Source organism: Xyrauchen texanus, chromosome 48 (genome assembly GCF_025860055.1).
Source record: "Xyrauchen texanus isolate HMW12.3.18 chromosome 48, RBS_HiC_50CHRs, whole genome shotgun sequence".
Lineage (NCBI taxonomy): Eukaryota > Metazoa > Chordata > Actinopteri > Cypriniformes > Catostomidae > Xyrauchen > Xyrauchen texanus.
Window position 1 is genome coordinate 15,959,643 of NC_068323.1, and position 26,580 is coordinate 15,986,222.

At 38.5% G+C, this 26,580-nt stretch overlaps 1 protein-coding gene across 2 annotated transcripts in view; it reads right to left on the reverse strand.

The window, feature by feature from the left end:
- The window catches only part of LOC127639651 (calmodulin-regulated spectrin-associated protein 2-like), a 51,577-nt gene that overhangs the window by 15,745 nt on the left and 9,252 nt on the right, over positions 1-26,580 (reverse strand). Inside the window, exons 2-7 of one of the 2 annotated variants that reach the window (XM_052121780.1) lie at positions 25,219-25,478; positions 11,673-11,834; positions 8,207-8,290; positions 4,525-4,557; positions 3,773-3,914; positions 2,101-2,240 (exon numbers count right to left, since the gene is read on the reverse strand). In XM_052121780.1, coding sequence (XP_051977740.1) covers positions 2,101-2,240; positions 3,773-3,914; positions 4,525-4,557; positions 8,207-8,290; positions 11,673-11,834; positions 25,219-25,478 — 821 coding nt within the window. The remainder of the gene's footprint in view (positions 1-2,100; positions 2,241-3,772; positions 3,915-4,524; positions 4,558-8,206; positions 8,291-11,672; positions 11,835-25,218; positions 25,479-26,580) is intronic. The other variant, XM_052121781.1, reaches the window with a different exon arrangement.

The following is a 26,580-nucleotide window of genomic DNA, read 5'->3' on the forward strand; positions in this document are numbered from 1 at the left end:
GGCCTTCCACATCTCTTTCTGTCCTTGTTAGAGCCAGTTGTCCTTTGTCTTTGAAGACTGTAGTGTACACCTTTGTATGAAATATTCTGTTTTTTGGCAATTTCAAGCATTGTATAACCTTCAATCCTAGAACAAATGATTGACTGACGAGTTTCTTTTTGCCATTTTTGACCTAATATTGACCTTAAGGCATGCAAGTCTATTGCATACTGTAGAAACTCAAAAACAAACACAAAGACAATGTTAAGCTTCATTTAAATGAACCAAATATCTTTCAACTGTGTTTGATATAATAGCAAGTGATTTTCAAATACCAAATTAGCATGATTACTCAAGGATAAGGTGTTGGAGTGATGGCAGCTTGAAATGGGGACTGTCTAGATTTGATCAAAAATGACTTTTTTTCAAATAGTGAAGATGCTGTTTGTTTTACATCAGTAATGTCCTGACTATACTTTGTGATCAGTTGAATGACAATTTGGTGAATTAAAGTACCAATTTCCTTCCAAAACAGCTAAATCTGTACGTTATTCCAAACCTTTGGCCACCAGTGTGTGTTTATATATATATATATATATTTATCACCTGCATAGGTTCACAGATTCCCTTAATTTAAACGTGTGCTGAGTATTCTATTTATGATATATAGCCTTTGTATCTCTATGTTAAAGTATTGCTGTCTTAGTCAATGGCATTAGTTTTTATAGAATCTGATTCCATGAGGAGACTGGTTTAAGCAACATTGTTTGAAAGCACGCCTTATGCTTTTGGCTAACAGGAATAAAGCCAGCTCCCATGGATGGCACTTGCACCAGTGTGAAAGAAGAGCTCAAAATAACTGCATTCCACCCAGTCACATATGCTGTGAATCCAACTAATTTGCCCCACTATTTCCTAGGACCGCATTTATAAAATAGGGCCTAATTCAACAAAATATGTTTTTAAAATAAGATATTTAATTTTCACAAAACAATATGACAGACTCAGTCTCTGATCATTAATAATATATTGCCAGAGTGAATCTTGTTTATAATATTAAATTTGAATGCACTGATTGGAAAACATTTTAGTAACAGCATACTATACACTAAATACATAAACATGTTTACAAGATATAACTTACTCAGCAAGATTCTCAAACTATTCCATCATGAATAAGAAAACTGAATGTAGAAGAAGAGAGGGTACGCTATAGCACCTTTGTGACAACCATTTAAATGCAACGTGTTGCATAAAGAATTGTGATGTGACACACTTCACAATGCAACAATGCGTGACATCGAGATGTGTGGCAGTAGAAGTGTTTGTGTTCACATACAACGCATATACTATTTCAGGCTGTAGAGCAGAGGAGGGCGGGGTCGGGCTGGAACAACGCATGCCCGGTCCCCAATCAGCGTGATGGGGGCAAGCGAGGGATAAAGGCGGCCGGTGAGGACAGTTTGAGAGAGAATGACAGGCAGCTGCTCTGTGTGTATGTTTGTGTGCTTTTTGTTCAGTTTATCATTAAAACTATTATTTATATTTTCAAGCCGGTTCTCGCCTCCTCCATTCCACTGAACTGCTTTACACTGGTGCCGAAACCCGGGAAGGAGGAGGGATGCCCGTCGCGGAGTCCTCGACACTGCCGTCCACCCAGGGGAGCGCCGCTGCCATCTGCCGGGGGACGGGGTTGCCCGATCGCGGGGAATCCGCCATCCGCGAGGCTAGTGGGGACTGGACTCCACAACCGCCTGGAGCAATGGAGCCGCTGCCAGGGGCGGAGGAGTACCCTGCCATCCCCCAGAAATGCAGAGGGGTCAAAAGAAGACCACCGTCCACGAGGGGAGGAGGGAAGCAACTCCCCGACCGCCTGGAGTGGTAGGGCCGCGTGGGGAGTGTCCCCACGAGTCGCCGGAAAACAGAGGGGCGTTCTGTTAGCCGGGGGTCGTAGGTCTGACTCCGGTCCGCCCGGGGAGGAAAGGCCATTAGGGTTCTTTAAAATTTAAAGCACCAGTACATGGTTTTCTAAAGAATAAAATGTTTTTTGTGGAACTTAAAAAGGTTCTCCTACCAAACACCTACCAAACAACCAAAGCTAAGTTACATCTGAAGGCTTACTTTGATGGAAGAATGAGTGTAGAGCATATCCTCCAGACTGACGTGGCAGCAGCGGTTCAAGTGCTCCTTGCAGAAGTCCTGGATGAGCTCCAGGTTGTACAAACTGTCTGCCAGTGACATGGTCTCCTTCAGGCAAATGTCTGTAAATCAGAGAAGATTCTACTAAGCACTGAACAGCTTATCCAACCTATTTGGAAGATTCTGTAAGGGCTTGACCAAACACAGAGTAGACCATTAATCAAGGAGCATCACTGACAGTCATGTGATAAGTCCAGGTAAGCCTTTGGAGATAAACTGCAAATTACTTCCATCAATTGCTTCCATCATTTGATTTCATAACTAGGTGGAGAACCACTTCTAATATGAACCCCTTCATCATTGTGATTAGATTAAAACTGAGTTCAGAGTTACATAAGACTTCCACTAAACTATTGTATTTACTGAGAAATTTCAGTTGAGAAATAATCATCTGAATATTGCAACTATTATTAAAGAAATCGTCTCAGTGCTTGTATAGGTTACCCTAATTACCTCACTGCCTGTTGACCCTTTCTGACCTTACACTCGCTGGCTCTCAATCTCTCTTAATGTCAGGCTTGTTTTATTAAGACACTAATTAAACATCATATTCTCTGGATTGAGACATCTTTTTGCAGCTAAATGCCTTAAATTTGAATACTTTGACTAAGTATGAATCATATATACTGCATTAGTAACAGTAGCACCTAAGTATGAAACAAACTTGTCGACCAGTATTCAGGCATAGAATGTCATAAAATTGCATTTTACAGTAGACCGACCAATATATCGGTTTTACCGATTAATCTGTGCAGATAGTTGCTGATGTTTTAAAAAAATATATTAATATTCCCCCAAGTTTCTTTGTGGGTGGTGCTGGAAGATTCTACAGTTGAGCACATACTTTGTGAGCGTGAGCACATACTTCATATCTCCCAACTTCATGTCTTAAGAATAATAAACCTTATTTCTCGTCTGGTCAAATATATTTAAAATAAATACAAAACATTTCATCTTATGAATATAAAGGCTATACAAGACAAAAGAATACAAATAAATTAAAATAAAAGAACAGGTAAATACTTAAATATAAAGCACTGTAATGGAGCCAAGTCGCCCTCATTTCAAAATAAGAGTCCCCAGTGTGTTTCAGGTTTGTCTATAAAAGTCCCACGTTATGTATCAAATCTTAATAACTTCTGGTTATCATTGGAATTTTGGTTGAACAAAAATTTTCATCAAGGATTTTATTCATTTTGGACTCTTGTAGCATCTATGTCTGTGCCTGTCATTGTACGGTATTTCGATTTTTTTTTACATTCTATGAATCGGTTTTAAAAACTATCGCTAAATTTTTAGCATCTGCAAAATCCACTATCGGTCGAACCTTACAGTACCAGAGAACCATCACAAACCAATTCTCTTGAATAGTACAAGAGGTTGTGGGTAATACCAGTTCAAAAGCTTGCATGGATCTGTCCTTAAATCCAACCTGAGTAGTACACTATCTGGGCACCTTTTTCTCAATACTATATTCAACATACTCTGATCCCAATGATCCTAATCTAGCATGCTATAAAAGACAGATAATATACAAACTGCAATATTTTGTGCATATTCACAGGAATGAGAGGAGTTTGGCAGGTGTACGTACCCCCCAGGCTGACGATGGAGGGGCAGTAGAAATGAAGCAGGGCGGCGAGGGCACAGCCATCTGTGCTGTCCTTCTGCAGGTTGTCAAGAGGAGGGATCCAGGGCACCATCTTGGGCAGAACCTGCTCCTTTCTGTAACGTGCCTAGGGCAAACAGACAAACATATTTTATTTGCTGGGGTAAAACCGTTGTCTGATAAACTATGGGCATTTTACATTGCATTTAATAGATTCTGCTAGCTCATTTCACAATTACTTTGCTAAAGACATGCAAAAGGAATTTCAACTAATAGAAATGGACGAATCCCATGGATGGTAATTCAAATTAATTTCATACTCAAACTAATAAACTGTAAATTAAATAAATTAAAACTAAGATGGTTTGCAAGCCTTTGCTTGGTTTAAGATGTCTTTGAGATCTCCCAGACTGGCCAAGCTGGAGTTTAGCTTGCTTAACTGGTCGGCCAGCTGGTCTCCCAGCCTGACCAGTTGAAAAGTGACCAAAACCCCCTTAAAACCATCCAAAAGTGCCAGCCTAACCAGCTTGGCCAGGTAGGGAGACCAGCTAGCTACCTTAGGCTGGTTTAAGCTGTTATTTTTCTGTAGTGTTATTATTATGTGTAGCTAGTCATCGGCGACTAAAACTGACGGTAATGAAACTGAAGACAACAAAAACACATTGTGAAGGAAACAAAAAGATGACGAGATGGAAGAAGTGGGGATGACATAATTCACTGCACAGAATCACACTTACAGGAACCAGCTTCATATACCACTTGGTTGGAGACTTCAGCCAGTCAAATAATGAATGAGAGAGAAAAAAGACAGAATAATCAACATCAGCGGCAGAGCTAATTCCATTTTGCAATTTAATTTTTCCAAGACAGATTTTTTGTAAAAGCTATTCTAAGGACGCATCAATGAACACATGCATCAGACGGACGCTTTTGGAGCGTCTCAATTTGTTTGTCGCTTCACATCTAGACCGTTCACATCTAGACAGTGTACGGAGCTGTTTAGACCGAATACGTCACTGCACTACCAAAAGCTAGAAACAGTGCAGTCCTCTACACAGTGAGTAAATCACATGCATATGCGGATAAATTTCGCTCTATGCGACTAAAATATGTCTGTTATTAGCCAATGGTGAGTAAATATTAAGATTTCACTCGCCAGTTATTGAGTTGTGTAGAGGCGAAGCAGTGAAATCCATTTAATGAATAAGAAACTGGCAATTATGAAGCTGGATTCAGTCTCGTCTTGTAAAGCATGTTGTGTCTCATGAGCGCACTCTCTGAAGGAATATGACCATATATGGCTACACTTCCATGAACTGTCTGTATACAGATCAGTAATGTGCCTGTCCTGTTGAAAGGCTGTTGGAAGGTAAAAAGTGTCGCAAAACTCAAGAGGTTGTAGATTTAAATTTGAGAACTTGTACAATAAATATTTGTACAAGCAAGTTAATACTTATTATGCACGTAAAATTTTCTTTTGGCTCGTTCTGTGTATTTTGTGACTAAAGACGAGATCCTATTTTCATTTCATGTCAGTTTTAATATCTCTTTGGTTAAACTGGTGAAAAAGTCAATTGGTGAAAATTGGTTTCTATTGTAAACACTTGCTTGTGGAGCAGCCATTGTCTTAAAGAGACAGTACCAAATTAATGCTTGTAATTCATGTCAATGTAAACTCAATGTAAATCACACAAGTGTATATAAAAACATAAAAAAATGTGGTAAGTGTAATAAATGTGTAAATAAATATTTGAAGGCACAATCATACATTCTGAAATATTTTAACGTCAGAAAACTCTAAATATTAATGAATTTAACAAATAAGCTCATGATGCATCTATGCAAGGGTTTGTTCAAATTTGTATTTTTTTTTTGGCATAGTTGTTTTGATATAGTAGCACTTAAATTATAATTCTTATAATGTAATTATAAATTGTATTTATAAAATGATAGCCCTATTGTTTTGTGTGTAATTCTATGTTCATTATTAGGTTCCGACCTTCAAATAGAGGCAGCAGCTTGTATCATTATTAAAAATGCAATTTCATAACATATTAATTGACAGAATGTGAAATTAGTACATTTTAAGAAAAGCTAAAATGTGATTAAATGATGAAAAGTGAAATACAAAATGAAATGTACAATCGTGCATACTACTATATTGTGTGATGTCAATTACATGAATACTATATACTGTATATGTAAAGATGCCCCCTTCTCAGTATGTTTAATATCTTTTTCTGTTTTCATTTCCACTACGCTTACATGCTGTCAAAAGTCTGGCGAGTAAAAACTAAAATGAACTAGCCAATGGCGATTCTTTCTCCATCATGTCTGTAGAAGGTTGCAGCGCAAAGCATGTAACAGGACTCCGGTGTCTCGAGCCGTGGTTTAAAAAGTTGACATTCTTTTTTACCCGACACACCGTCTGACAACAGTAATAGTGAAGCTTGCCTTACACCTGCAAGCACCATATTCTGAGCCCAAGTCATCTGATGTGTTTCACGGTTTGGGAGCTGCATGCCTTGTGGGCTGTTTCAGGATGTTTATAGTGTTGTGTAACAGACTGACAGTCCTCTGCTCAGCACTGATATGTCCACACTGCTTCTCTACACACACACACACACACACACACACACACACACACACACACACACACACACACACACATACGCACACGCATACAGTGCCTCTTAGAACTGACTTCTCTCATTAGCATCAGTTGCCTAGCCTAGTGACAATGTCAGGACAGGGTGTGGCGAACTCTGTCAGATGCCCAACATAGAAACAAACACACACACAATTTTGTGTGATGACTCTGCAGACACCTCTCCTTTTAAAGACATCCACCACACTCCTTCCAAGCAGCACATGGGTTAAAGGTAAGAGAGAGGGGAAAAATGTAATGAGACTGATGTCATCTAGTTGTGTTTGGCAGATTCGCTGTCACACTGGGACATGAATCAGCAAACATCTCACTGGTAACATCAGCCTAGAACATCTCACGGACCACATCAGGATGTTCCTCACCACGGGTCTGTGATTCAGCAAAGTCAGACCCTAACTCAGCAACATGTTACATAAGATAGCATGTCTAATCACACGTGTCACATCCTGCGACCTGTGTTCAGATCACCTTAGAGGCCGCTCATACCAAACGTTTTTCCGAAAGTTGAAGTTGTTTTTAACTTGACATGGCGTCTAAAAAAGCAGAGCTTCTGCACAAGACACTGAAGAACTCAACGGCGCAACGGTCAAAGATGTCCGTCTAGCGCATATTTACATAGAAAGCAATTGAAAACAGCAACACAGATGCAAAAACACATTTGGTGTTAACAGCCTCTTAAGAGAATCTACAATGGCAACATTTATATCAAATTTGAATGGACAATTTTTTGTTAGTGGATCACTGTTTAATGTTAGTAGGGCTGGGCAAAATATATCCAATATTTATGATATATTCAATATTTACATTTATGCATTTGGCAGATGCTTTTATCCAAAGTGACTTACAGTGCCCTTACTACAGGGACAATCCCCCCCGAGCAACGTGCCTTGCTCAAGGACACAATGGTGGTGGCTGTGGGGATCGAACCAACGACCTTCTGCTTAGCAGTGCAGTGCTTTAGCCCACTATGCCACCACCACTATAAATGTTTTAATATTTTGTCCTCTGAAGTTTAAGTTATTTCTGCTAATCAGTTCTTTTGAACTGTCTATTTAAATGAATCAATGATTCATCTGTCATCACTCAAAATGTTTCAGGAAATGAATTTTTTTTTTTTAACAATGTTTATTACTCTGTATTGTTATACTGTATTGGAGCATATACTGAGGAAATTAAAATGGTAAAATATTTTTACTTGTGTTAATAGTGATATACAGGGTGGAAAACATGACTTGATTATATTTAAGTAGAATTTAATTCATTTGACTTCTTGCTTTAAACATTTTGAATCTATTTATTTGGTCGAATTGATGGATGCCCAAATGAAATTAAAAAAAAGAAAGAAAAATAATAATAATATAAAATACATATTTATGGAGTTTTCACTCTCTTTCTCTCTCTATATATATACTGTATAATAAAGTATATTGTGAAATTATTAATCAAAATTTTCTTGTCAATAGACACAGAATAAAACAGGCCTAGACTACATATTTATTACTGATTTTATGAAGTCTTAAGTAAGTCTAGTATTAGGATAATCTGTTAAAAGTTTTTGGGCACTTACAAGTACATTTTACAGGCATGTTTGCAGTCGGAAGGGAAGAAGATCCTAAAGTTGCTTTAAGCTAATAAAATAAATGTACACACACCCACAATGACAAAATTCCACCTTTTACACTTGTATTTTCCTCCTACAATTAAGTTGAATGATCATTGATTTCGGGCATGAAAAGGAATTGCACGATTACCTTTGGATTCTCAACAGGCTCTGCGCTCTGGGCTTCACTCCTCCTTTGCTCCTGCATTATGATTTCCTTCAAGTATGCGTTCACCTTAAATGATGGAGTAAAACACAAAATATCTTTTAGAAGGAGCCTGTATAGAATGCATTTATACATAGCTTAAATTATACACTCTAATTACGTCACTTCAAGTGTTGACTAGGAGCTGTCAAGGGCACGAGTCGATTGGATTACTAGGCTATATAGGAACTTTTATGGTGCTATTTTAGAGCTTTTTCAATAGAAAATTTAATTAATTAGGGCAGGAATAAGGCAAAAGATACACAGGCATTTTCCCGGCAGTTCCTAATGGTTTGTTCACTGGCTGCTTAGCATGTGTGTGTACATTTACGGTTGTGCCTAGATTTAGGTTGGTTGTACAGCTGACCTGCAATGGAATGTAAACAGTGCAAGAGAATGTAAAAAGTCCAGGCCCTGCAGGGATGCCCCTTCACAGCCAATGGATGTGGCACATGACAAAAAGGAAAAATATCTTTATCATCTTATAAGTGTAATGAACCTCTGTAGTAAGGACTAAGCTGCTAAAGAATACTTTGCAAAAAAAAGAAAATAATTTTTTTTTTGTTGCTTGTTCAATTTACTTTATTAAAATGAACTAAAGCAACACAATTCTACAACATTTTGTCACAACTTTTTTATTGCAAGAATTGTATTGCATTCTATCCATTTAAATTTGTAAAATTGAAGTTAACTTAATAACTTTAATTGAATTGGGACTACATTAATACTTTTTGTGGTGTTAATGTAGTATTGATAAATCTGGACAGGGGATTTCCATTTCCCAGCATGCTTTGCAATGTGCTTTCATGCTTTCAACAAGTGTTGAAATGAAGTGTTATTTTATGCATTTTTTGAGCAAGTTGAAAATATGAGATTTTGTAATGTTCCGTTATACTGGGAGTAACGTGACACTATGTGAGGATTGGTCACTTAGAGCAGCATATATATATATATATATATATATATATATATATATATATATATATATATATATATATATATATATATATATGTGTGTGTATGTATGTGTGTGTGTAAAAATCACCAGACTAGAGCAAACTGGTAGCAACAGTGTGCGTGCATGGACTGTTGGATTTCCGAGCGATGGACACCAGTTGGGAATGCTATGTGCGAGGCTGAAGTGCATTTTTTATCCCTGTTCTGTGGGTTAAGGATTTTATGGTTAGGTTACATCAATGTTGGATAGTGGTCTATATTATTTATCCTTGGGTACATAATTTTCCTTTGCATATCAATATGTCACACTTTAAAGGGGTCATGACATGAGAAACCAAATTTGCCTTGATCTTTTGGTATATAAGAGGTCTTTGTATCATTAAAACGTCCTGCAAGTTTAATATTTTAAGACGTCCTCCCCATTCTAAACGAATCATTTATTTAATCAAGCTCAAAATACAGCTCGTTCTGGATTCATGGTTAGAAGTGACGTGACGGTTAGAAGTGACGTACCAGCGTTTGCATATGACCGCCTCCAGCACAAGATAACTACGCTTTAAGCGCAAGAGAACTACGCTCATTTCGTATCGCCGTGCGCCTCACAAGTGTTCAGTCGATGGACAGCGAGCTCTGACAGAGACTACTTGTGCACAGGAAAATTACGATGCCACACAGATGTGCTGTTCCTGGCTGTGGTCAAACAAAACCTCTGAATAAGCTGCCGAAAGATCCAGACGTCAGGGAAAATGGATGCAGTTTATTTTTTGCGGACGTCCCAGTCACGGCAGTGTTAACTTAAGCGTTTGTTCTGTACATTTTAAGGATGACTGTTTTGAGAACAAATCTCAATATGATGCTGGCTTTGCCAGAAAACTGTTGCTCAAAGATAAGTCCGTGCCGACTATTCTGGGAACAACGACGACGCAAACTGTAAGTAATCTATTTTAAACTTTAAACTACTTTTTAAAGCGCAATTTCATTCATTATGAATAATCACAGTGTTTTTACTTAGTTTACTTGCATATTGTTCTGGCTGGGGGCGTCAATAATTGATACATAGGCACTGACGTTAGCCAATCATAACAGTGGGCGTTAACACTGAAGTCTTAAATGGAAAACGCCCCCAAAACAGACTGTTTGAATCAGAGGATGAGAAACAGGGTGGGAAAAGGTCATAAATCACTAGATTTTAAAAGTTTTTCTTAAAAAAAAAATATATTAATACTATAATTGCACCTAAGGGAACATAATAATACAATAAAAAAACCCATGTCATGACCCCTTTAAATGTTTCTCTCCACATGGAATTTTAATGGGCTGGGCACCCTATTAAAAGAAGGAAGGTGGTATTTTTTCTTAAGAATATAATGTTTTACATACTGATCCATAAAAAATGCACCTTTCTCCACAGGAAGGAGTCATCACATTGATAAGTAAGCATTTACAATTTAAAAGATAATTTACGAAGAGTCATTATTGTTATGGCTGAAATACAGGGGCAAAATCTTATTTAGGCTAATATTTAGGCACCCACTGACTCCACTTAAAAGATAAAGACCCAAATGAATGTAAAAGTTATAGTCCAATTTTCCTGATCCAGTTAGATATATGTGACAAGTCACAAACTCTCTTTGAAGGAAGCGAGGAAGGAAGCGAGAGCCAGATGAACAGTCAATGTAAATCTTTTTATTTTTAACACAGGTTGGCATTTCAGCGTAACACACATAAATAAATGCACACATCCACACTGCTGCATGCAACTCTCTCTCTCTCTCTCTCTCTCTCCTCCGGCAGTCTGGATTGCCTCATTTATCCCTCTCCAGCTCTCACTGCAACACAGAACAGCTGTCAATCCTTACCCTTCTTCTTCTCCCTGCCTAGCTACCCACAGACATCGCTAGGCCACACGCACATCACCACAATGTAAAAATATTGGCTAAAATTCTGGTATTTACATCTATTATACATTTAGATCAAGTGGGGTTTATTTGTGGTCATAGTTCTTCTGATAATATAAGACATTTTATAACTATTTTGTGGTCAGCAGTGATTGATCAGACCCCAATCGCTGCCATCTCACTTGATGCCGAGAAGGCAATTGATAGGGTGGAATTGGACTATCTTTTTAAGATTTCGTAAATGTACAGGTTTGGGAACACTTTTGTTGTTTGAAGAGGAAGTTTGAGTTCTGAAATGTACAGTACGTTTTAATAGTACAATGACCTCTTATATGTTCAATGATCAAGGAAAATGTGATACCTTATTTCATGACCCCTTTAAGTAAAGGTATTGACTTCATTTTTTGAGTGTGAAGCAGCTTATGTACAGAGAACGTGGGTTTACATCCAACATCCAATAAAAGCCAGAAAATTATTTAATGATTCTGAACACAAATCTTACAATAAAGGGTTTGAGATGGAGGTTGTAGACAAACAGTCGGATGAGTCGTGTATACCTTGTTCATCCAGCTGGTGACAGCATCCTCCATGTCGTAGGGCACATCTTCATCTGGGTCATCGGTGGAGTATTGCTGCATGCATGCCATCACCTTCTCGATGCTCACAGTCTCCACCGTGTACGCCATCATCAGCGTGTCAATCATGGCCAGGTGGGCGCTCTGCAAACAGCAAATCAATGAAGATACCCCTAAGCCCATTGCTTTGGTGAGAAATCAAATTGCTGACATGGGTCCTATTCATGAATACATATACTGACTATTATCACTCTCTCAGTTGGCAGTTAGTCATCGGTCTCTTGAGGTTGTTGCCCAGGAAACGGCAGCATCCATCCCCTGTTGCTCAACCCAATTAGAGATAATCTTTCCAGAGATAGGACAGTAGCTCCTGCTCTTGTTTGGGGCCCATCCTTTCAGTCTCTATATTATAAATATATCATTACAAAGCTCTCTGAAATACTTTTTGAAAGCCATTAAATAGTTAATGCTTATGACCATATCATGTAATAAACAATTAGTCTATTACCCTCCCCCCTGCAAATATCTTACCAGACTCATCTTAGACCAAGTGGGCTTCTGGCCACTGTAAACTAAATGTTTGTTAAATAAATAAGGGGTTTAACCTTTCAACCCCTTCATCACAACACTCCCATGGGAGGTGTGAATTCCTTCAGCACCTACTAATGTATAACCCTCTTTATGTGGTCTTGACATCAGCCTCAATTTATCCATTACAACAAACAAGCACAGACAAGCTGGGTACAAGCATGTTGTCCACACCACTGTCGTCATTACCTCTGCGTACAAGCAAAAAATGGACTCGCCTATCTCACTGCTAATTATCTAGTGAAATTATTTCTAGCTAAAAATCTAGAATTCTTCCAAATGCTTTTTTGCTGATTAGTGGCCATGTAGTGATACAACTTTTTAAAATAGAAAATTGCAATTTGTTTGTGCATAATTCATTTAAAATTTTATTAACAATTTTGTTATGCTGCTAAAATGGCCAATGTGAAGTTTTAGCCACTGTCTTGATTTAATGATGTATAAAACACAAATAAAGTAATACATAAACACAGATCTTCACTTGCTTTGGATGTGTAGCCTATATAAAGAATATGGTATGCAGATGCACCACGCAAAAGATGAGTTTTCATGTTAATTCTATTACTTGAAATCAATCGCAATTACAATAGCAAAGGAACTAATCGACAATTACACTATGATTTTTTTGTCATAACCATCCAGCCTTAGAACAGAGGCTGGTTCGTAGGAGGAAGTAGAAGGGCTGTGAACTGTATTCCTTTATCGGTGTAAGGTCATAAATGGTGTAAGAATAAACCAATTGGCGATTTCACTGATTTCGCGTTTCATGTATCCAATGACCACACATGCCGTATGCTTGCCTCTTCAAAGTTTGACATCAAAACAGTGGATAATGCAACTATTTCAAATGTCATGTACACATAGATTTCTTGCTTTGTCAAATTTTAAAAAAAAGCTGATTTTGGGAGTAATCAGCATATTGGTGGGTATGTAAATGGGGTCATTGTTGAAGTTGAATTCCCTAAAAAAGCTGAAGTACCAAACATCTACCTGATTTTATCTGCAGTAGCATATTCCTTAGCACTGCACATTTTCAGATAGCCTGCTGAGCACGGGTTTAGCAGAACAGGTAGTGCCACAGCACAGCTTTTACATCATACTTGTATTAATGCAGTACGATAGAAAGATCTGCAATGACAGACCCCCCTGATACTGTGCTGCATTAGTTGGACTGTTCAGTCAGCGATTTCTCTCTCTCCCAGTAAAGATAACAGAAGACAGTCTTTTTGTATAAGAGCCAGGCTTCAAGTTTAAGCTGATTACACTTATAAAGCCTTTTATTGATTGCATTTTTTGCAGTGTGAATAAGCATTAATGGTCATTGTGTGTGATGTGATTTGCTTATTTAACTTGGGATGAAAATCTGTTCTTCCCTCTTAATAGTTTCAAAATGAAAACTTATTCTCAATTTTAGAGAACATGAGATCGGGACATGACGTCAGGTTCAAACCTGCATCTCCCACATGAGCATTATGGCTCAACATGTCTCGAGTATGTGCACAAACCGTCAGGCCATAGCTCTGACATTCAACTATATATTGTTCACCAAAAATGTGAATTCATAATTTACATGTATTCAAACCTGCCACATCATGATACAATAGCTAAATGCAATATTTCCTTTCAGTCAATTCAAAGAACCAAACCAGTGTTTGGCCTAAAATGTGTGGCTATTTATAGCTGATGAGACACCAGCCGAGCACTGCAAAGAGACTTTAGAAACAAGTTTTTGTAAACAGACTTTTGTGTGAGCTGAGCTCAACATTCTCCACTGGGGCTCCCTGTCCAGTCAACTGCACACAATCACATTTCTTATTTCTTCTGGAATGACCTCTGAGAAATGGTCTTCCCATTTGAGCAAACCAAAAGGAAACATCTTAAACCTGCTCAAACTGGTTTGTCGGTCTTAGCTGTTTTCCCAGTCTGGCCAGGCTGGTCTGTTTTGGTGGTTTCAGAGGAGCTTAGGGACTTGTCAGCTGGTACCTGGTCTGTTTCTATGGTTTTAGAGGATTTTTGGTGACTTTTCAGCTGGTCAGGTTGGTCTGTTATGATAGAAAACTAATCTTAAAAACTTAAACCATTCAAACTGGTTTGCTGGTCTTAGACGGTTGAGCTGGTCTCCAAGTCTCACAAAGTTGGTCTCTTTAGATAGTTTTAGAGGAGCTAACAGAGCTAACACTGATAAACTCAAACTGGTTTATCAGTGTTAGCTGGTTTGCCTGTCTGGTCTGTTTTGATGGTTTCAGAGGAGTATAGGGACTTGCCAGCTGGTCTACCTGGGCTGTTTTGATGGTTTAGGAGTTTTATTTTAGGGTACTTTGCCTAAAAAAAAAAAAAACATCTTAAACTGTCTCAAACCAGTTTGCTGATCTTTAACGGTTGACCCATTTCTACGGGTATATATCGTTTTAACTGATATATCGCCTACTGCTACTGATCAGTGCCTGAAGCCCCTCTAAAACTAGATAACATACCAGTCTGACAAGGCTTGGAAGCCAGCTGAGACCAACAAACCAACTAAAAACCATCTTGGCCAGGTTGAGAGATTAGCTTGAATTGCACTTGTCACTAATGGATCCACCTTGCAAATAAAAGTACCCCCTCCATCACCGCCACTTGCCTTTGTCTCCATGGCAACAGAACGTGTATGAACAGCGGGTAGAAGGAAGTGTCAGGTTGGTGTGCCTACGCCTCTTGCAGCGGGAAAGTGAGCAAAGCTACACTGGACTGCTAGGGTTTGATTAGCAGCTTTGGCTGGCTGCTGAACGACATTCAATGTGGTATTATTGAAATACCCAATCACTATGTGCATCATGGGAGCCTACGTCAGTATAGTAACAATTACTGCACAGACTTTACAAGTACATCAAAACAAACCTATACAGTATGCTTACAAGAGCCTAAAAACATGTAAGTATTGGCTGCTTTCATGATCAACAAGCGCTGATGCCAAAATACATGAAGTAGGTCAAGTGTGCATACTGTGCTTGTTTGTGAATTATGCAGAAGCTTAGGTCTTCAACGTAATACCTTATACTCTGGTTAATGCCATGCAGATGTATATGAATTAAATATTTAACAAAAACTATAGCCATACCACCACAGGAGTGGGGAATATTCAGTCCTTTCATATTCAACATGTTTTCCGCTTCACACACTGCTGCTTTTTCACATTCATGATAATCAAGTTAAGATGATGACTTCCGTACATTGTGAACGTTAACTGAGCTGTCATCATGGTGATGGTAGGAAGTCAAGGTGTACATCATCTTCGGAAAGGAATAGAGAAAGCTGGCCACATACACAACACACGGACATACCATAGTCTTAAATTAGTCTGTTACTACAGACTAACCTTAACTCACACCCTAACCCTAAAATATATATTTTTTCACTTTTAGAATTTACTTTATGAATAATTGTTCCGATTGAGGACATACCCAAATGTGCCCAAGGGCAAGTTTAGTCTGATTTAGGACAAGGATGCAGTTAATACATTTAATCCACAAAAGAACGTAAGTCCATATTTATATTCTTCTAATTCATTGCATACAGTCTATTTACACTACAAACTTCTTATGAATGTGCTGTCTCTGTTTATATCACTGGTGCTTGACAGGGAATGGACTATATAATAAGACGCAATAACCAGAGAAAAACCTCAGAACTGAATTGCTCTTGACCCAGCCCAATAGCACTTTCCATGCGCAATTTCGCCAAACTCACTTGCGCAAAATCTTAGTGAATGTTTGCTTGAAAATACCAAAACTTAATGGCCATGCCCATTGACTTTGCGTGTATGACTTATTGCATAGCGCTGTGCTTAAAATAAGGCCCTATTTCTCAATAGGGTTTGATATGAGTACTATATAGAGTAAGAAAAATGCTAATAAAAAGTTAATTGTAAATTATATTCATACTTTGCTATATTGAAAGCACTACAACTAAACATTATATGACGTTTTACCTTTTTAATGTACTGTACAGTCATTTCAAATCAGATGGTTGGATCACACTCCGAAAAGGATGGGACAGTTTAGTGTTTACCACAGTGAAACATCACCATTCATCACCTATTAAGTATTTAGGCACTTAAGTATTATTAAGTATTTTAGCATTATTAAGGTTGTTGAGTTTAAAAAGTGGAATTTTCCCCCATTCATCCATTATGCAGGTCTTCAGCTGCACAATTGTACAGGGCACACCGTATGGTGTTGGATGGATGACAGTATATGCTGCTCTAAAATGGTGCTCCTCACAGATGTGTGAGTTACCCATGCCATGGGCACTGACACACCACTGGTCCATACAGACACTGGCTTTTGGACCTGATGCTAATAACAACTTGGGTGGTCCTTTTCTTCATTGGCATGGAGAATACAATAGCTGTGTTTTTTAAAACTATTTGAAATGTGGGCTCATCGGACCAAAAAACATGGTTCCACTGTTCTACTTTCCTTCTAAGATGAGACCGAACCCAGAGAAGATGGCAGCGCTTCTGGACAGTGTGGGGTACCTTCAGATACTCCTTTCAGATTTATTTGAGCGCATAACAGTATTTCTATCGGGAAGACACGCAGGCTTGAGTGAGGTTTAAGATGCCGTTTATTTGATGAATGTAAAACAGAAAAGTTATGTCTCTCTTTGGCGGTCTGGCGGTCCAAGGGAGTTGTACTCGGAATGTCATATCCTGCTGAAGATAGGAGGCAGGGGCGAGGAGCCTACCCCTGTGCGGGACAGGGCTCAACTGGTAGTGGTGGGGTGGTGGAGGTTGCCGCCTTAGCACACTGAAACAGCAATGTGATAGATTGTGAGCAGACTTATAAAGCAACAGCTTACATGTGATTGGCTAGGAATTACCCAGCTAATGGTGTGATGATGAACAGCTGCTATTCTTCCCGCTAGAACTACGCTGCACTTACATTGATAGTAGAGGTAGACCGATATATCGGTTTTACTGATTAATCTGTGCCGATAGTTACTTTTTGGAAATATAATTATCAGCAAAAATATATGGCAATAGTTTTTTCATAATTTCGTCATTTCAAAATAAGTGTGCCCTGGGTGTTTTGGGCTTGTTTAGATTTAAAATCCGACATTAAGCACCAAATATTTTGATTATGTTTGGTATATTTTGGTTGAACACTAAGCTGCATCAGGGACTTTATTAATTTAGGAGACTTTGTCTGTCCTCTTCATTGTGAAAAAAAAAAGTATATTCTGTAAATCCATTTTAAAAACTATCGGTCGATTAATCAGTTATCTGCCTTTCCCACCATCTTAGTTATCGTATCGGTAAAATCCACTATTGGGCAACCTCTAATTGATAGTTCCAAAAGCAGGTATTAGTGCCTTTTTATCTGTAAAAAACTATTAATCGGTCAACCTCTAGTCTGTAAAGCTGATAGTACTGCAGATTAGACCTATTGTTGAGTTCTATATTGAGATATTCTATATTGAGAGATATATTGTTGAGTTCGCCAAATTAAGTCATTCCTTTTCTTGGCTACTACAGCCTCTTATCATCACCTGCTCAGTAAACAGATCTATTTCACTGACTGCGTTATTTACATTCCACTTGATGATAGATAGATACAGCACATGACTTATGAAAGATGGCCTATGGCAGAGGGCTATTTCATGTGTCCTGTGTTCAAATCTTGCTATAGTGTGTGCACGATTTGAAAATTCAATAAATATTAAATGAATTAAACCTACAACATAATGCAAAGTTATTATGACAAGATACTATTTCTAGCTCTGGCATGACTGCGTGGGTTAAAGTATGAGCTGTGTGTGTGTGTGTGTGTGTGTGTGTGTGTGTGTGTATGAGTAAGTATGTCATTTCTTGAATGAGTCAATAATGTAGAGATAATGCAGAATTTTGTGTGGGTGGGCGGTAGCTGCAGCAGTAAATACAATTCTTTTGAGAAAATGAAAGAGAGAGAGAGAGAGAGAGAGAGAGAGAGAGAGAGAGAGAGAGAGAGAGAGAGAGAGATGAAGATATGTAATATGAAGACATTTGCGATGCAGAGCTCTGTATATTTTCCAAGACAGCAGTGACTGCAGATGAAAACTCACTTTTTCTGAGCCAAACTCCAAAAGGTTTTACCTGTCACACGTATTAATATGTGAAGAAATGTTAGAAACAGCAGGTCTTTATCGTCACGACCAAAACGACGTCCTGACACATTCATCAGAAAGTGAAGAAAACAAATGTGAACTGGGTCTGCCCATTACATTTTGGTTACAATATTTGAAGGTATACATCAATATAAAAATGGCCAATTGTAACAAGCGATAGCGAGACAAACAGATCCAAATGCAGAGGAACAGTTCAAAGGATTTATTCACAATAAATGTGAGCAGTCACTGTGGATGTCGAGGATCACGGCACCGGCTGCAGCAGCGAGGAGAGATGACAGAGAAGTGCACACGCTGTGGCCGCACCCGAGGCAATCTGCGATGAGTGTGTTCGTATAATGAGTGTATGCGTTGTGGAAGTCAGGAATAGATTTGTGGAATCCACAGTTGAAGCTTAGTGAGGTGCAGAATGATGCCCAGCAGGGTAGGACGATCTAGCTCCCAACATGCAGGCAAAGACGAGGTATCCTCTGTGGAAACTCAGCTGACACGCAGCGAAATGGAAGGCAAGCACACACCCGACACACGGGGAACCAACAGATACACGAGACAGGACCAACCAGGCAGAGAGAGTGAGGTTAGTTACTTCACACCCAACAACAAGCTAGCAAAGATACTGAGAACAAGAAGGGCTTAAATTAGAGGAGAACAGGTGTTTCTCGGCACGCTAATTAGTGGCACGATCACGTTCCCAAACAATCAATGTTCCCATGGAAACGGCAATCATGCATGCCGTGGATGAAATACAGATAATTGTTTTATAGCCCATCACCGACATGATGGCCAATGTTATAAATCTATGATCTCTTATTAATCATAATTAATAATCATAAAAAAGATTTCTTTAAAGATTACAGTTTAGATTACTATTTAAATAATTTACAGCATGTCCCATAGATGCTCAATCAGATTGAGATCTGGGGAATTTGGAATTTGAATGGCCCTCAAAACCATTCCTTTTTGCTGTGTGGAAGGGCACATTATCCTGCTGAAAGAGGCCACTGCCATCAGGGAATACTATCACCATGAAGGGGTGTACGTGGTCAGTCTTTAGGTAGGTGGTACGTGTCAAAGTAACATCCACATGAATGTCAGGACCCAAGATTTCCCAGCAGAACAATGCCCAGAGCATTAGACTGCTTCCACCGGCCACACATACCTGGCCGTCCACATGATCTAAAAGAAAACTTTATTAGCCCTTAACCAGGCCACCTTCTACCATAGCTCCATGGTGCAGTTCTGATGCTCACGTGGCCATTGTAGGCACTTTCGGCAGTGAACAGGGGTCAGCATGGGCACTCTGACCAGTCTGTGGCTACACAGCCACATCCGCCGTAAGCTTGGACGCCCATGACACTGTTGCCGGTTCACCGGTTGGACCACTTTTGTTAGGTACTTTCCGCTGCATAACAGGAACACCCAACAAGACCTGCCATTTTAGAGATGCTCTGACCCAGTTGTCTAGCTAGCCATCACAATTTGGCACTTGTGAAAGAACTGACTGTTCACTTGTTGCCTAATATATCCCACCACTTAACAGGTGCCATTATAATGAAATAATAAATGTTGTTCATTTCACCTATCAGTGGTTTTAATGTTGTGGCTGATCAGTGTATAATCTATTAATATTTATAATATATAGATTATAGATTTATAAACTACAAAAATAAAAGCATGCTTTTTTCTTTTAAGTTTTCTGTTTAGTTTAAGGTTTTGAAAAAAAATAACCTAATCTGACCGATAATTATAATCTATAATCTTAGTGAAAAGAGGGGGTGTCCCCCGGACAGGTCGCCAGTCCATCGCAGTTACTGTATAATCTATAATATAAATTATAAACCTATAATCTATAAATAATTGTTATTTAGAATTATGGATTACACATATATAGTTTTAAGACTGTTTATTACAGTTAAATTTAGTGTTTGAATAAACGTTTTTTTTAAAGCATTGGCCAAATCTGACCAATACTGATAATTATGAATGTTAAAAGTACCAAAACATCGGTACCAAATTGATACTACAATAAAAAAAAAAAAAAAAAAAATAGCAATTCCACTCTTTCTACAGTACTGATAGGAGTGCAGTGTTTCCCAACCCTGTTCCTGAAAGCTCCTCCAAAGTACACATTTTTGATGTTTCCATAATTAAACACACTTGAATTAGCTACAAGAATGCCTGTAATGGTGTTTATATGCAGAGCAAAATCAAGGTAATGGGCAAAAATTCTGTTTTATACTTAAATTGTTTATGACATTTTCCTGATAAAAGAAAAATGTTTATTTAAAGCATTTACGTGACCTTAACATGTTGCCGTGTTATTAAGCATAATCAGTTTAATATTGTGCATGTAAACATGCTCACTGTTGTAGGGTTTACACTTAGGATATTACATTCAGAGTTATTTGTTGAAAAGCTACTTCACAGAGCTCTACCTTCATCAGACCTCATCAATTCTTGTAGTCCTGAACATGAAAGCTACTACATTCTGCCAAGAGACTGAGATCAGGCCATTCAGTAACACTTCAGTGAGCCTTATTCTGGCAACAATAAGCCAACTGAGGCATAGAATCCTTCTCCATGCAGATTATGATTATGACCACAGTATTTCCTCAAAATGAGACTGCTAAAAATCCAAACTCAGGGCAAACCAGGTTAAACTGGAGGATGGGAAATGGTCTAAGAATGACAGATATTGTAGTCAGCTTACACTAGCAGAGTTTGTGTAGAACAGCAGACAGATGGATGGCTGGTTGACGCTAATAAGGATTTATGAGCACAGATTTCAAGGTGCTAAAATGTTGGTTTGTAGATATTTAGCAGTTTAGAGCTGGATCAATGACAGCAGCGCTGTCTGACATCTAAACCTGGCTTTCAGTGATGGGGTCGGCTACATGGAGCTGCTACTTTCTGTTCAGTCCAAAGAGGTCTAGAATACTTGGAGAAAGCTATTTGTTAGCATTCCCATCGCAATGGCAGTTGCACAGTTGGTCAGTAAGTCATCTGAGCCTTAAATGCTATTTAACTAATTACTCTGAAGCCACAGAAAGGTGACATCCAGACAACACCGTCTGGTTGATGGACCCACAAGAACATGCACAGTCCTTAGCCCTTCACTAGTGACCAGTGTTACACAGCCTTCAAGTGGAGTCGGAAATATCGTAATTACGTATTCCGAGCACATGAATGAGCAAGCAAAGTCATATTTACTAGTGAGAAACTTGGAATTTATAGATGATACTAGTACAGTTGTGACTGGAATGCATGAATGAATGATTTTTTGCCTTGCGCTTGTATTATTGAATTATGTTTCTTTGGTCAGTATTTCAGCTGTGTTATTGTACCATCTAAATTTGAGTCCAATTCAAATTATTAAGTTGAAACAACAACATTTAAATAGTAAATTTGAGTTAAGTCTACTTACATCTTGTTATAAATACTTAAATTCATTATATATGATCACCAAATTAAGTGAACTTAATTAAACAAGTTTAGAAGATCCCATTACTCAATTCTAGGGGTGTAATGGTTCACTCATCCCACGATTTGACCCGGTTCATGACACTGAACTCATGGGACTAAAATTAGCCCAGAATAGGGCAATGGTGACACTAAATGGAAATATTAGCTAATAATTGTACTTACTGAAAATGCAGAATTAAGTTAGATACTTATGCTTCTTACACAATGTCACAGATTACATACATTTAAAATATTTTCAATTAAAATGGCATTTTTCGAAAATAATATTGTCTCTTATTACATACACTTTTCATATTTAATGGAAGTGCATGCTTATCCATTAAGTAATAATAATTTACTGATGAAATCAAATCATACATTTGACATTATGCTATTTCCACATAATAGTATTATACATAATATTCAACATTATACAATATACAGTTTAGTAGATTAATATGGCACTATCATTAAACCTCGGTTTCATTTTCTCTTGCGCAGTCTCTCTCCCGCTCTAGGTTATCCCTGCATAACATTCGCTTTGGTTTCTGTTTCAGTTTTTGAAGTTTCAGGCAAACTTATCGTTCAACACCTGTGGCTGCTGGTATGCAATCATATTTTAGACCTCCTTGTGTGCAATGAAGCCATTTTTATTTCTATGCCCACGTCACGAAGGCGTAGTACGTTAGGACGAAAAAAGCCCTCCAATCTCGATGATGTGCATCGTCACATTTTTGAACTGCGATGTATCGTGCCACGATAAAGCCAATAGTTTGATCAATCAGTTGAGTAGAGTCAACTTATTAGGGTTTTCAATGCATTTAATTCACCGGTACAACAGAAAAAAGAGGATTTGCAGTTCTTCAATGTGTATTTGTTTTAGTTTGGCTTCTTCAGTATTTTGTTTCCGATTTGAATGCATGACATGTCATAAAAAGCGAATGCCAAACTCGTCATCAATGACTGACAAATGACAATGAAGCAAATAACAGTTGAACTTGAACTAAGTTGTGAGCAAGTCAGGATGCGCAATTGTGTTGTAAATACGACGTTTCCTTAAAAACACACTACACATAATGCAATTTTTTCCCCTCCCCTTTTCTCCCCAAATTGGAATTCCCAGTGTGCTCCAAGTCCTCGTGGTGACATAGTGACTCGCCTCAATCCGGGTGGCGGAGGACGAATCTCAGTTGCCTCCACGTTTGAGACCGTCAATCTTCAAATCATCAGTCAAATCATCTTATCACATGGCTTGTTGAGCGCGTTACCGCGAAGACATAGCGTGTGTGGAGGCTTCATGCTGGGACTGGTGGTGGCGTAGTGGGTCGCTGATTCGATCCCCACAGCCACCACCATTGTGTCCTTGAGCAAGGCACTTAACTCCAGGTTGCTCTTGGGGGGATTGTTTCTGTAATAAATGCGCTGTAAGTCGCTTTGGATAAAAGCGTCTGCCACATGCATAAATATAAATGTAAATGTTCATGCTATTCTCCGAGGCATCCACGCACAACCACCGTGCACCCCACCGAGAACCACACTATAATGACCATGATGAGGTCTCTCAATATGACTCTACCCTCCCTAGCAACCGAGAACCACACTATAATGACCACGATGAGGTTACTCAATGTGACTCTACCCTCCCTAGCAACCGAGCCAATTTGGTGGCTTAGGAGCCCTGACTGCATGGAGTCACTCAGCACACCCTGGATTCAAACTCGTGACTCCAGTGGTGGTAGCCTCTCATTCACACTGGAACTGCGTTTTCCTCAACCGAAAACTGAGACTTTAGAAAACGCTCTCCAGTACCACAACGATGACTTTTGGAAACTGTAAATTGTGATTTCAAACAAAACAGATTAGTCTGGATGTGGCCTACGCCGTGAAGAATTCACAAAAAAGTAACTTCTAAAAAGTATCTAATCCTTAATATATTCATTATATGCTACTATTTCATGTTTTTACAGGACACTTTTTACATGTCGATATATCTTAGAAATGTTTCATACATGTCTAAAGTAGGCTATTAAATGTTTATAGATTTTTCAAAATGTTTGTACAAATATTTGGTAAAATTTCAGTCAGCTTGACACTTTTTTCTTCAGGGTACATTTTACAAATTATAGGCCATAATATGCAATTTTAGTCAAGTGTAAAACGGACATAAATTAATTAGTATGACACAATAAAATATTGACTAAATTTAAAGGGCATTTTCTTCAAAAGACAAATGTTTTTTATTTTAATTATGTCAACAGGTATTTTTTAATGGCTGTCAATGGAGAAACTTGCTTATTGCACACAGAATGGTAGTTATGGCATCCACAAGCTGGAGCTAACTGCCTATGCTAACCAGCCAAACCTCCCCCCCACCCCCCGGTTCAGTCACCATGGAGAAACAACAGCTCAGGGATCATCTTTTACTCTAAATTGTGGTGATATTAGTTAAATACACTGTGTGCAGTGTGATCATTCAATAAAATAAAAATAACCAATTACCCATGGGAAGCAGAGAATAGAGCAACAATAATTATTGGCACAAAGCAAAACCATTATTCATATAGTGCAGATATTATTTTTTTATTTTTTTTTAATCATTTTTAAATTGTATCCCCTTTTCTCCCCAATTCTGTAATGAACAATTCCCACTACTTAGTAGGTCCTCGTGGTGGCACGGTTACTCACCTCAATTTGGGTGGCGGAGGACATGTCTCAGTTGCCTCTGCTTCTGAGACCGTCAATCCGAGCATCTTATCATGTGGCTCGCTGTGTATGACACCACTGAGACTCCCAGTATGTGGAGGCTCATGCTACTCTCCGTGATCCACACACAACTTACCACACGCCCCATTGAGAGCGAGAACCACTTAATCGCGACCACAAGGAGGTTACCCCATGTGACTCTACCCTCCCTAGCAAACGGGCCAATTTGGTTGCTTAGAAGACCTTGCTGGAGTCACTCAGCACACCCTGGATTCAAACTCGTGACTCCAGGTGTGGTAGTCAGCGTCAATACTCGCTGGACTACCCAGGCCCCCCACAGACATAATTTTTGATGAGATGTGCTCGGCGGAGGGTGAGGCAGCCAGAGGCACAGCAAACATCACCGCGGTAATTAAGTATCAACAGGAAATCACTCACACAACAACGGCTCTCTTTAGATCTTTAGAGCAGATTATATGAGACTGCAACACAACGTGAACACATCAACAAGATGAGGTAGAAGATAAAGGACATAAAACAGTGTGCAATTCAAGTTCTTTAAAACGTTCCAGCTACCACCACTCCTCACTTTCTGACCATTAGAAACATGAGAAAAAGAAGTACGTCTCACCATCTGAATGGGTTTCTTTTGCAGGTCTCTCTCTGTGACCAGTCTCTCCTGGTCAGTGACATACAGGCCCTTCTGAGCCAGAGCCTGGATGACAGCATCATGACCCAGCAGAGGTTTGGCAGAGTCACTCTTCAGGATCAGACTTCCTGCTCGGCAATAAAGCTCAGCTGACAGCAGAAGACTGGCCACCGGAGGCTTCAGGTGCTCCTGGTCATACTGGTCCTTGTAGAAGGGCTCATTCAGCTCTTCTGGAACATTGTCTGGGAGAACATAGAAAAAATGAGAAGAGATCAGTTAACATGGTTGTGAAAAAGGTTAAAAAATCTGCTAAAATACTGATATAGTACATCATTATGAAGGAAATAAAGCTCTTCAATAGTTATTTGTAGTGCTTCCCACCAGTATATGCTTAGCATATTAACAGTTCCTGTCCACGAGCTAGCCTTTCACTAAAATAGTTTAATTTGAGTTATTTGGACATGCATATTTTTTGATGGGTTTACTTGATTCAGTTGAATTTCCAAGGTCATTTTAATTTAGGAAAATTCATTTCAAACATGTGGAACCACCGTCCACGACTGAATAAATTTCAGCCAAAGCGTTATTTTTTTTTGAGCGCTGTGAACAAATACAATGTGAAGATGACGTGAATCAGTTTTTTCCCCTCTATGTTTCACTGTTTTATTTATATGGTCTGGTTCTTTTAAGAGTACTTAAAGTGAACACGCTTTCTTGAACAGTACTGTATTTCTATTGGCGGTAGAACATTTGCGTAATTTTGGTAACAGCAAACACATACTAGTTTATTTATTTATTTTTTATTTTAATAATCATAGTTATCATCACAGTTCAAATCATATTCGCAATATTTTTGTAATAAACTTAGATTGTTTGTCCAAACTGTTCAGCCCTAATATTAGGAAACTGAAAACTGAGGTTTCAAACTTGAACGGAGTAGTGTGGACATGGCCTAAAAGACATTTTGTTTTTAATTAGAACCTTTATTTGTAAGAATTTAAGTACAGATAGTTGAATCTGTGATTCTTTTTTTAGATGTAATATTGTATGTAATAAAACTTTTTGTTTAAATAATACTAGAAATTTGTACTCAAGCCACATATTATATAAAACAGCAGACTTATACTTGTTATATCAATCACTGCAGATCCAGTAGTGTGGTATTCCTATTCCTTTTTGGTACTGAAATAAGCTTTGGAACTAGACCTAAATCACAGTATCCACATATTAAAGTAATATTCCAGGTTTCGATACAAGTTAAGCTCAATCGACAGCATTTGAGGTAAAATGTTGATTCCCACAAAAATGTATTTCAGCTCATCCCTCCTTTTCTTTACAAAGAAA